This window comes from Apaloderma vittatum, unplaced genomic scaffold (assembly GCF_000703405.1).
Source record: "Apaloderma vittatum isolate BGI_N311 unplaced genomic scaffold, ASM70340v1 scaffold1129, whole genome shotgun sequence".
NCBI lineage: Eukaryota > Metazoa > Chordata > Aves > Trogoniformes > Trogonidae > Apaloderma > Apaloderma vittatum.
This window is the reverse complement of record NW_009735562.1, coordinates 23174-33511: the sequence shown is the minus strand read 5'-3', so window position 1 is coordinate 33511 and position 10338 is coordinate 23174. Positions and strand designations below refer to the sequence as shown.

Sequence of the window (10338 nt, the reverse complement as noted above, 5' to 3'; positions counted from 1 at the left end):
CAGCTCACCCTCCCGCCCCACGGGTGTCGGATCCCTGCGTGCCCACCCAGGGGTGTGGGGGTTTTTAGGCTGTGTTTTTTAGGCTGGCCACCAATGTCCTGCTTAACCTCCCCAAGGAAAAGGCCTGAGGAGACCCGGCGGTCTCCACATTCAGTCCTTTACCACCCTCGTGTCGCTGCCTCTTGGGAAAGCTTAGAAGTTAAAAACCAACTCGGCGCTGCAAAGGGTAACTGTGCCACAAAACGACTCCGCAAGCAGATGGATTTTCCCCCTAAATGCTGCGTGGGAGAAGCTCCCATGCCTCCTCTTCTGAGGGGGGCTTTGCTAATTGCCAAGCTCTGGCAGGATTTTTCTGAGCTGGAAACCCAACCTGCTCCACAGGCGCTCGCCTTAGCCCATGCTGCCATCTCCCGGCAGCCCACGGCCACCACAGCGGGGTCATCCCCACCACCGCGATGACCCACCAAAGTGACCCTCCACCAGCGCGTCCCAAGGCAGAAAGAAGTGGACAAAGTGCCTCCGTCCTCCTTCCCTCCAACCCTGCGGCACGCTCCCTCTATTCCCATTCCCATCCCGCCACGCTCCCAGAGAACTGGGGTCACCAGTAGCAGAGGGGCTACGGGGAGGAAAACGAATCCAAGAGCAACACAATCCTCTCAGTATTGCTGCGAGCCCCCGGGTCGCCCTACCATCGTGATCCCCAGGCTCCAGATATCAGATTTGACGCTGTACCCCTTCTGGTTCAGCTCCGGGTTAATTCTTTCAGGCTGTGAACAGAGACAAAGTTGGTTGAGGAACAAGGATGGCCCCAGTGCAATGCCCACACCCAGGCTCACAGATCTCCGACATGTATTCCGCGGTTTCAGGCCAGGATCACTCAGCCCATGCCACCAGCTTGTTCTTTTGGTTGTTATGGGGTCAGAATGGGTCCCATATCCTTGCCGGTAAGGGCAAGCAATGAAATGGCTCACCAGAATCAGATGGTACCCGCATCAGGGCTTGGGGTGGTGGAGCTGACTCAGCACATGGGGCACGTAGAGGGTGACAAATCTCAATTCTCCAGGACCATTTCTACCCCGTGCAAATGCTCCACAGGGTGCAAATTCTGAACAGCACCTCCCGGGAGGAGTCTGAGGGACCCAATCCCTGGGGACTGTTTTTTCCTCCCAGATAGAAAGTACAATTGTCCCCACAGGGCAAACAACAAAAATGCAACACGGAGTAATTACAGAACCTTCCCCAAGGTCACAGGGAGCAGGAAGTTGTGCCCAAGGAGATCTGATCTGACCCATGAGATCCGCCTCCTCTCTCTGCCCCTTTACAAGTAACTTCAGAGATACGTCTTCCAAAATGAGTCCCTGGGCAGGACACATGCCGGAGGCTGATCCTTTCCCCGTTCGGATGACCCCATGCCCAGGCTCAGGTTCCTCTGGCTGTCCCACAGCAGCTTTCACACGCGGCTCCTCCGCAGCTCAACTTACAGCCATGTAGGGTTTGCATCCTGCATCCATGGTTTTAGCAACCGAGTCAACGAGGTAACCGCTAATTCCAAAATCGCACATTTTCACCTGTCCCTGCGTATTGATCAACACGTTAGAGGGCTTTACATCTGCAAGAAGGAACACATACCACAGTCACTGTCGGGCATGGGTGGCCGTGCCAAGCCAAAAAAAAGCCAAAGAGCTTTCTATCAGCAGAGGGCACCAAAGGTGCCCGTGCAAACGCCTCTGCTTTCTGCCAGAAAACGGTCTGGCTGCAGATACTGCAAATTCAGGTGACTGCCTCGTGGGCCTGTCATATGTCCTGCAAGAGTCCCTTCACTTCCAGACTCCTCTCTCTGACCTGGGGCATTGGGGAGAAGGTAACGCTGCATGCAGCCGTCGCATCCCACCGTGCAGGGGACGGCCACAGCCACCTCACCGCTCGCAGGGCACCAGCTCAGGCAGGCTGGGGACAACTCCGGAGGGTGTCTGCAAAGGGCTGGAGCTCTGGCAAGTCCCCAGCTGGATGTGGTCTCATGCCAGCAAAAGGAAAAACCCATGGGGAAAGGATGAGGGGTGGGCAGGCAAGGGCGAAGAGGAGCAGGGGCTACAGGGGAAGGAGGGAGCCGTAAAGTAAGACAAGGATTGAGCTTTCAGAAACGGCCTCTAATTTTAAGGACACTGAGCTTTAAGGCAATGTTGACAGCAGCAGGCGTGTGGGTGCTCCACACCTTATGGAAATCAGGCCAGTGTCTCATCTATTTATTACTGCCGGATTTATCTGCTTCCTATCATGGCCTTATAATCCTTGGTGCATTCACACTTGCATCACGCTCAGCAAGGCAGTTATAACCACCATCAGAAAGGGAAAACAAGGCACAGAAAGAAGCTAGTAAGTGATATACATCAGAGCATGGAGGTGCTTTCCTGCACAGCAGGCAATTACTCCCTGTGAGGTTAACCCCCGACGAAATCTCCTCACAGCACAGGGAACACGCATGCCACCCTGTTTTCTCTTGCCCCAGCACTGACCCTCAAAAGGGAACAATCCTTTCCCTGTTGCCGCCCAGAAATACGAGGTCTCTTCTGCAAGAAACTCCTCTGTCTACATGTAATAAACTATTAAGTACAAAAGCTGAAACACCATCCAAAGGAGGCCAGAAGCTGCTTTTGAGCCTTGCTTATTAGAATTGGGTGGTTTACAGCTCGTCAACATCTGCTCTCTAATCAGCATTTTGCAATCAAAAGCTTCAGGTATCTGAGATCCTCACCCATCTGTTACTATGCTGAAATGAGACAATTTTCAGTGGAAATCAAACAAGTAAACAGAAATCCAGAAGCCGAGCAGCTTTTTCCACCTACTGTAAATGATACAGAAGGCAGAAACTCAACCCCCTGCCGCATGCAGAATGTACAAAATGCGACTGCCTGTGAGAGCTGAACTCTGCTCGCTTCAGATGCTCCTTTTCCCGGCAGTGACACACTCCAGAGAGGGCTTTTTCCTCCTCATGACAAATTGAAAATGACCCTTTAAAAATAAAGGTGTCAAGCAGCAATGCTGCAAATGTGTTTCTCTCTAAGTCTGTTCACGGCCTCTTTGAGATGCTCTAGAGAGGAAAATGCCAGAAGAGTTTAAGGAGGGTATTTATGACTTCACTTGGGGCTATTTTCGGTATCCAACCATTCTGCCCCACCAGCACTCAGGGAAGCTCACAGAAGGGGATGAGGATGGCTGGGTCACTGCATGGTGCATCATGCGAGCACAGAGATGCTTCTCACTACGTGTCAACATGGAGCCATCAAGGTATGAGAGAAGCCTTCACCAAGGTCAGAAGGAAAAATCTGTTTGAATTTTGCAGAGGTGTTGAAGCAGACCACAGAGTCAGACCCAGGGAGAAACGGCCCTTTCTCTGCCAGCACAGTCCGGCTGGATCTTGCTTCTCCTCCACATCAGGGAAACACTGGGATCAGCATGCAGTTTTTAAAGAGCAAACCAGCAGACACTTCCTCTGACTAGGTTTTACTGGTCATTAGACACTGGGGAATATTTTTGCTGTCAAAAGCTCATTTTATCTTAGGTATTTTGGGAGCCCTGAGCCTAGCATGCAGCACAGGGCAGATGACACCAGCGTGGTCATGGCTGTGTGCCTGGCACTTACCTCTGTGGATCACGGAGAGCTTACTGTGTAGATGTTCTAGTGCTTTTACGATCTGAAACAACAAATCTAGAGTGAATCACAGCTGGCAGCACCAGGAAGAGGAGGAAACACTATCTGGCTTCACCCACCCCATCTTCACCAGACCTCCTTGCAGGGAAGGAACTACATCCCCCATGAGTCCTACACCCTCCCAGCAGCCCAAGGTGACAGTGGGTACCCAGGGATCTCCCAGGGGCCCAAGGACCCTAAGGAGAAGAAAAAGGAGCTGCAGGGACCTCCCCACATCTATCACTGTGCCACCTCTCAGTCACGTGTACAGGCACATTTTGGTTATTTATGCCTTATAAATAACATCACCTCAGGCCTCCGACACTGGAAGCCAACTAGGAATGTTCACGAGGGCTGGCCCATGGACCGTGTTCTTTCTGGTCCAAATAGAGCAGGGAGACTGGGATACACAGGATTTGGTTTAAAAGAGAAACATCCTTTTCCTTCCCTCCTGGCCCTGCTAATACTCACAGAGACAGCTATTTTTCCTAAGATGTCCTCAGGAATCGTCAGGCCTTTGTCAATGACGTGTTTGTAGAACTTGTCCAGTGAGGTATCCATCAGTTCCATACAAATCCACACATCTCCCTGCAGGATAAAGGAAGCAAATATCTGCCCACTGGAACAAAGCATCCTTTTCCTTTCCCATGCAAAAGTCTAATCTGACACTTGCCTCTTCCCTGTCTCTTAAGTCATCCAACAAAACCGTACTTTTTTTCCTCTCCAGATGGAATGGCACTACCATTCAGAGTGTATTTTCTGCTGTCTTTTCCCAAAGTAGAGTCCCAGAGATTTAAGAGTCCTGAAAGTTATGGGAACTGAGCTTCCCTACATGCTCAGGTCACTGCAAACGCCCAGCCAGGAAAAGTTCAGCTCTGCAAAGCTATGCTTAAAACTCTTCAATAAATCTTGACCTTCAGAGCTTTCCACATGTTTCCTCCATGTGGCTTTTTCATTGCAATCAGGACAATGTTAACACAACAGACTGGGCTGTGAGTTGATGTCCTTGGTGCCCGGCCGTCCCCATCACTCAAACCCACCACTAAGCCCAGCATCTCAGCCTCACACATTCCTGGCACTGGGGCTTGGCTGCCCTTGGCTCCTCCTCACATGGGACCATGTCTCACCTTGCTTGCCAAGAAGTAACTGTACATGACAGACCCTTAGGGCAGGACTGAACAAATCCAGATTTCTCCATATCTAGATGGAGATTAAACCCCTAGAAGGTATCTAGGCATTGGAATACAGAGCCTGGGAGAGGATTCAGTCTCCCAGAAGCAGCGCAGCTGATCTCCGGGATGCCGTACCTCTCGGAAAAGCGCCCCGTAAAAGGTGACAGTGAAGGGGCAATCTACCGTCCTCATGGAAATATCCAGATCCATCAATAACCTCTTCTGCTCTTGGCTGTTCACTGTGGCTCGGATCCGCTGGAAGACAAAGCATTTTAGTGTTGGCTGTCAGTGCCTCCGTACCAAAGCCATACCTGTGTTGGCCACAGCGCCTCGACATCACGCCTTTACCCTTTTATCACACCTCTTTGAGTTTCTCTTTTATCATAACTCCTTGTCACAGGCACATCACAAGCACAGCACCCATGGCAGGAGCACCCCAGTGCTACAGCGGTGCCTGAAGGGGTCTTCTCACCTCAGCCCAAAGCAGCAATAAAACCAAAATGCAGGGCAGAGAGACCCTAAGACACACCCCAGCATCCACAGCAAAATCTGTCCACAACTGAGGAACTAAGAATTTTCCTTCAGTTTGCTCATAGCTTCCAGCTCTGCATCTTTTTGTTCTTTTTTCTTATTCTGAAAGGAAACTTGAGCTGAAATTCAGCCAAGCAAAAATTGGTCCTTCCCAAAATACAATTTTTCCCATTACTATTTCCCTAAGCTGCAAGTTTATGAGTCTAAACTGTTGTTATGAAAACTTTTCATAATAGTATCTACAAGCCTGTCATGAATCAAGATCTCACCGTAGCAGACAAAATGTGAAAATCCCAACAAAAATTTCCCATTCCAAAGAGACTAAAAAAGTTCCAGCTGAGGAAAACTATCTTATGCAATTAAGTTTACAACACACTCCTTACAGTTACAACTAGTGTGCAGAGCCCTGATTCTGACAATATATCTACAATAGAAAAAAAAAAGGTATGCATATTTAAAAAATGGTGGCAAACATCCTAGTGAAAACAGGAATATTACAGAGAAAGGTGAACAATATGCTTCTGTGCACCACAATGCTGGAAACACTATGAGCATCATACTTCTAAAACACACCCCTTTTCTTAATTAAATAGCCCAAATCTACCTTGGCAGGTAGACCTGTGGAGAAAGAAGATTTCGTATGGAAAGAAGTCAGTCTTGGTTAAAGGCACACGTCAGAACAAGTGAGAGTAGAAATATGCACGAACGAGAGCGCAGAGGGTGTCGATACAGAAATAAAGCGCCTGCGGAGGCTCACTCTACCTTCACCGCCATGATCTGCCCGCTGGGCATGTGCCGCATCTTCTCCACCACCCCGTACGCCCCTCGGCCCAGCTCGGAGATGGGCTCCAGGTCATCGGCTTTCACCTCAAAATTCTGCGAGGGAAAACAAAAACACATCAGCGCCAAGGCGGGCGCTGCAGGTACACGCTATGCGAGAGGCGAAACGCCCCTGAAGTCTAGCCCTGCCTGGCACGTAAACTCACCTCTGTGCATCCCCTTCTTTATCTGTGTTATGGGGCTAGAAACAAAATCACGGGGCTGTCAGGAGGATTAACTACCAGGCGGTAATCAGCAGAGCTCAGGAGAGGACGTGCCTGGTAACGGCACAAGCAGGGACAAGCATCCTGAGCAGGGCGGGCGCAGGAAGGACCATTCCTTGATGCCCTCCCCTCAAGCCACTCACACCGCGGCAGCTTCTTCCCTAGGAATCAACTTCAGTCTTTTATTTATTTGTTTGTTTGATTGATTGATTATTTATTCCTTCCGTCCTCTATTTATTCCTTTCGTCCTCCTCCCACGAACCATCACGGAAATATCTCCAGGGTTTTCTCAAGGCCTGTGAAAGCTTATTTCTCCAGACCTGCAGATGAGCCAAATACCGGGTGGGCATGCCCCATTTTTTTTAAACCACAGAGGATTTATTTTGTCTAGCATTCGAGATCTCTTTCTCCTGGCCTTACACAAAGGATGATTTTGTTTGGAGTCCTGCATTCTAACCTGCCCTTCTCCTTTCCGCCGTGATATTGTGCGGCAGCTCTATTTTTTGCTTATTATTATTTTTGGATGTTTAAAATACGCCTTTGCTACTAAAAGCTGCCATTCTGTTTGCTGAACGCACAACCTCATCAGTCAATCATCCTACAGAAAGAAGCGGGTTATAATGAACTGATTCACAGCGCATAATCCCACATCGCTTTTTGCCGGCACAGCAGAAAAAAAGAAAACCTAAAAACCTGCAGCCTGAAATGTGCTGGCTGGGGCTGCCACGGCGTGCAGGGCCCATACACTGCGTTACTGTGAGCTTGGGTTCCCAGTCCTCACAGCTACGTTGCCTGCAAAAGGAGCCCTGACTGGCATTTTTGTGTTACAGCAGAAATTTAAGCATCTCTGACCGTTGGACACTGTTCCTACTGTCAGAGAGAACCATCTTCAAAAGAGCATTTTGACTTTCTCTCAAGGACACTCTTAAATTTAGGAGAAACGTTTAAAGGGAGAAGAGGGAAAGTGGCTTTCCCTAGGGATCAGGGCTGAGCGTAGGAAGTGGGAGCACATCCTGAAGGAACTTGGCTGGCCAAACAGGTAACGGGTCCACGGGAAATGCGAGCCATGGCATGTCAGCGCCTCCGAGATAGCCACACATCTGCACCCATAAAAAATACCGAGCTCGGGGTTTTATAAGTGAGTTTCTCTTTGCACCGTCCAACACGGGCTCTCTGCCTCCATGCATGGAGCCTTTCTGGCACTCTGGAGCTTTCCCCCATCCCAGGGACTGCAGGGGAGAAACTATTTTCTTGGAGCAGGCGCTTGCTCTAGCAGCAGGCGTTTCTCTGCCTCAGCGCTGCACCATTGCGCTCCAGAGGCATCGCACTCTCTTTCCACCTTCCAGCCCCTGGTCCATGCCAGGGAAAATACAAAATCCAAAATGAAAAAAAAAAAAAAAATCCAAAAAAAAAAAAAACCCAGGAGACAAAACATCCAAAGATAGACATTATAAAGCACTATTGGATTAGCATTTCACTTCATAAATTAACTCATTGACTCCGAGGCCTATCTTTCGCACCTCATAAATTTATTTCCCGGCTTTATAGTGCTTTTATGAATGCTGCTGTGCCATTTTCTCCTATCAAAATAGCTGTCCTCGGTTTTGTTTTTTTTTCCCTGCTATTTCTTTAGAACATCAGATGGACTGCTTTCCATGCTGTCAGAAGGATTTGCTTCCAGGACAGGAAGATCTACCCAGAGTCCGACTCCTGATGAGAAGGCCTTCAATATTAGCAAAGGGAAATACTTTAGATGAAGGCTTTGAACCAGGAAAGAAACTGCAAAGGAGAGTAAAGTCTGCTGTCAGCAATCCCCTTGTTTTACAGTCATTATTTCCAGGGGATTAGCTGCAACTTCTTGAGGCAAGACAGCAGTTTCCAAGATGGAAAACAAGAAGGGGACCCAGGTGGCATGGGATGCAAAAGGTGAGCATTTGGGGGCATGTTCCTCACAGCCTGGGCAACGAGTAAGTCCCACTACAGCTGGCCATGGTCACCTGTCCCCAGAGGTCTTCTCCTCACCGTAACTCCTAGTCTTACCTCCTCGCCAATAGAGATGCAGGCTTTGGAGTCTAGATCTCTGGGTGGCCTGCAGGAGAGAAAAAGGGAAAAAAAATGTGAAATGCTCCTTACAAAGATCAGTTTTCCCTCATTGACTAAATACAAGTCCCATGGTGGTCCAAGCCATCCACTCGCACCTTCAGGCCAGCAGCCCTCGCAGCCCTGAGCAGCCCAACCAGTCTCGCAGCTTTGAAGGATCAATAGATAGAGCCAAGATCCACAGTCACCTCAAAAAGAGGTCACGAAGGAAGCTCCTGGAATGGGCATTTCTCACAACTTCCCTGTGCAGGAGCCCTGAGAGATTCACTGGGAAAGGCAAGCCAGGTGGCAAGCACCAAGTCTCTGCCAGCCTGTAGGAAAAATGGATTAAACAGGCATAAAGGTCTAAAAGCACTGTAAATGATTACCTTAGTCATACTGCATAGGCTAACAGGCTCATAAAAGTCAATCCTAAAAGAAGGAAAGGATGCCAAGCAGGCTGGAGCTGCACAAACTGCCTTTTTCTTTCCTTTTGCAAGGCTGAGTATGTAGGGAAGGGGATGCATTTTTATGCCTTGGCCAAACGCATCTGTTACTCAAACTGGGTGGCAGAAGTGCCACGTCGGTTAAAATCGGGTGCCCGTTCTGTTTTCCATTTTCCTGGATGAAGCAGCACATGAGACATGAACCACGGGCAGGGACAAGTAAAGGGTGATGGGCTGAGACTCCCTGTTTGTACCCGAGGCTACAAGAGAAATAGAAGGGCTGTTATTCTCCCTAATGGTACCAAAATTATCCCAGGTCCTCGAGAAGGATTGCCGTTATCCCAGAGGTGTGAGCACGAGCCGCGGGCGCTGGCCACGACCGGGCCCCAGCCCCTGGCCACGGCAGCGCAGGCGCAAGCGAAAGCTGGAAGGCAGCTGGGGTTCGTGGTTTTCTTTTTATTCTGCCTTAGTGTTTGCAGACTTACGTGGAGCTTGTCTGTGGTTGCTCAAATGCTTCTTTAGGAATTTTCAGCCCAGGGTTTCTCTTCTTGCCTGTGAAACAAGAAAGAGGCAGAATTAAAGAAAGGCGCTTGTTTTGGTTTGGTTTGGTTTGGTTTAGTTTGCAAAACACAGCTTTTCTATATTTGTTGACCTTATTTAACATAAATGCCCTGCCAGGCTGGTGGTGTAGACTCAGGGCACGGAGTTCAAAACATAAAGTGCCTTTGTTCGGTAACGCTTCATTTAGACCTGCAAGGTCTGGCTGCCAGCTTGGTACAGAAAACAGGCAAGTACTCTGGCAAAGGCAGGCCATGTGAAAATGCACAGTGAAAGGTATTTCTCCTTCTCAGCCCTACCCACGTAGGATCCCTTAAAACGTTTCTTAGATGTTAAGCCATTCCAGATACATAACTGCGAACCCTGGCAGGATGCAAAATCTTTTTTAAATTGAATCTGCAAGTCCAGAATCAGATTCTGATTCTGTTTAAATGGATGTTTCACCTACCTCTCGGTCATTAAAGCTGTGCAAACCCAGCAAAAATAAAGCAGAATTAAGTTTGCAGGCTTCAAAGCCATTTGTTTCTGTTCACACTGACCAGCCAAGCTTTTCTGAGCTGGATGAAGCTCAAGCTCTGAAGTAGCTCAAATGCAGGCTCTCCTGTAAAGGGGGTCCAAGCCGGCAGACACAAGAGCCAGGCAGACTAGAGAAATACAAGAACCTTTTTATGACTAAACATATACAGCCACATTTCAGCACGGGGTTTTGAATTCGTGGATAAAATGACCTGAAAACATAAGTCATGTCACCGAAAGCCCAAGGTAAACAGCTGGCTGTTTGGCTGTGTAATAAAATCCCTGGTCCCCAAAAATGGCACAAG

The 10338-nt window shown here is 48.9% G+C and overlaps 1 protein-coding gene across 1 annotated transcript in view; it reads right to left on the bottom strand.

Annotated features, from left to right (window-relative positions):
* The window catches only part of MAP2K6 (mitogen-activated protein kinase kinase 6), a gene marked incomplete at its 5' end in the record, with an annotated part of 16276 nt that extends 6765 nt beyond the window's left edge, over positions 1-9511 (bottom strand). The window contains 8 exons of the mRNA XM_009876608.1: positions 667-767; positions 1482-1609; positions 3641-3692; positions 4160-4276; positions 4996-5115; positions 6154-6267; positions 8475-8523; positions 9445-9511. Coding sequence (XP_009874910.1) covers positions 667-767; positions 1482-1609; positions 3641-3692; positions 4160-4276; positions 4996-5115; positions 6154-6267; positions 8475-8523; positions 9445-9511 — 748 coding nt within the window. The remainder of the gene's footprint in view (positions 1-666; positions 768-1481; positions 1610-3640; positions 3693-4159; positions 4277-4995; positions 5116-6153; positions 6268-8474; positions 8524-9444) is intronic.
* Between the last annotated feature and the right edge of the window lie 827 nt (positions 9512-10338).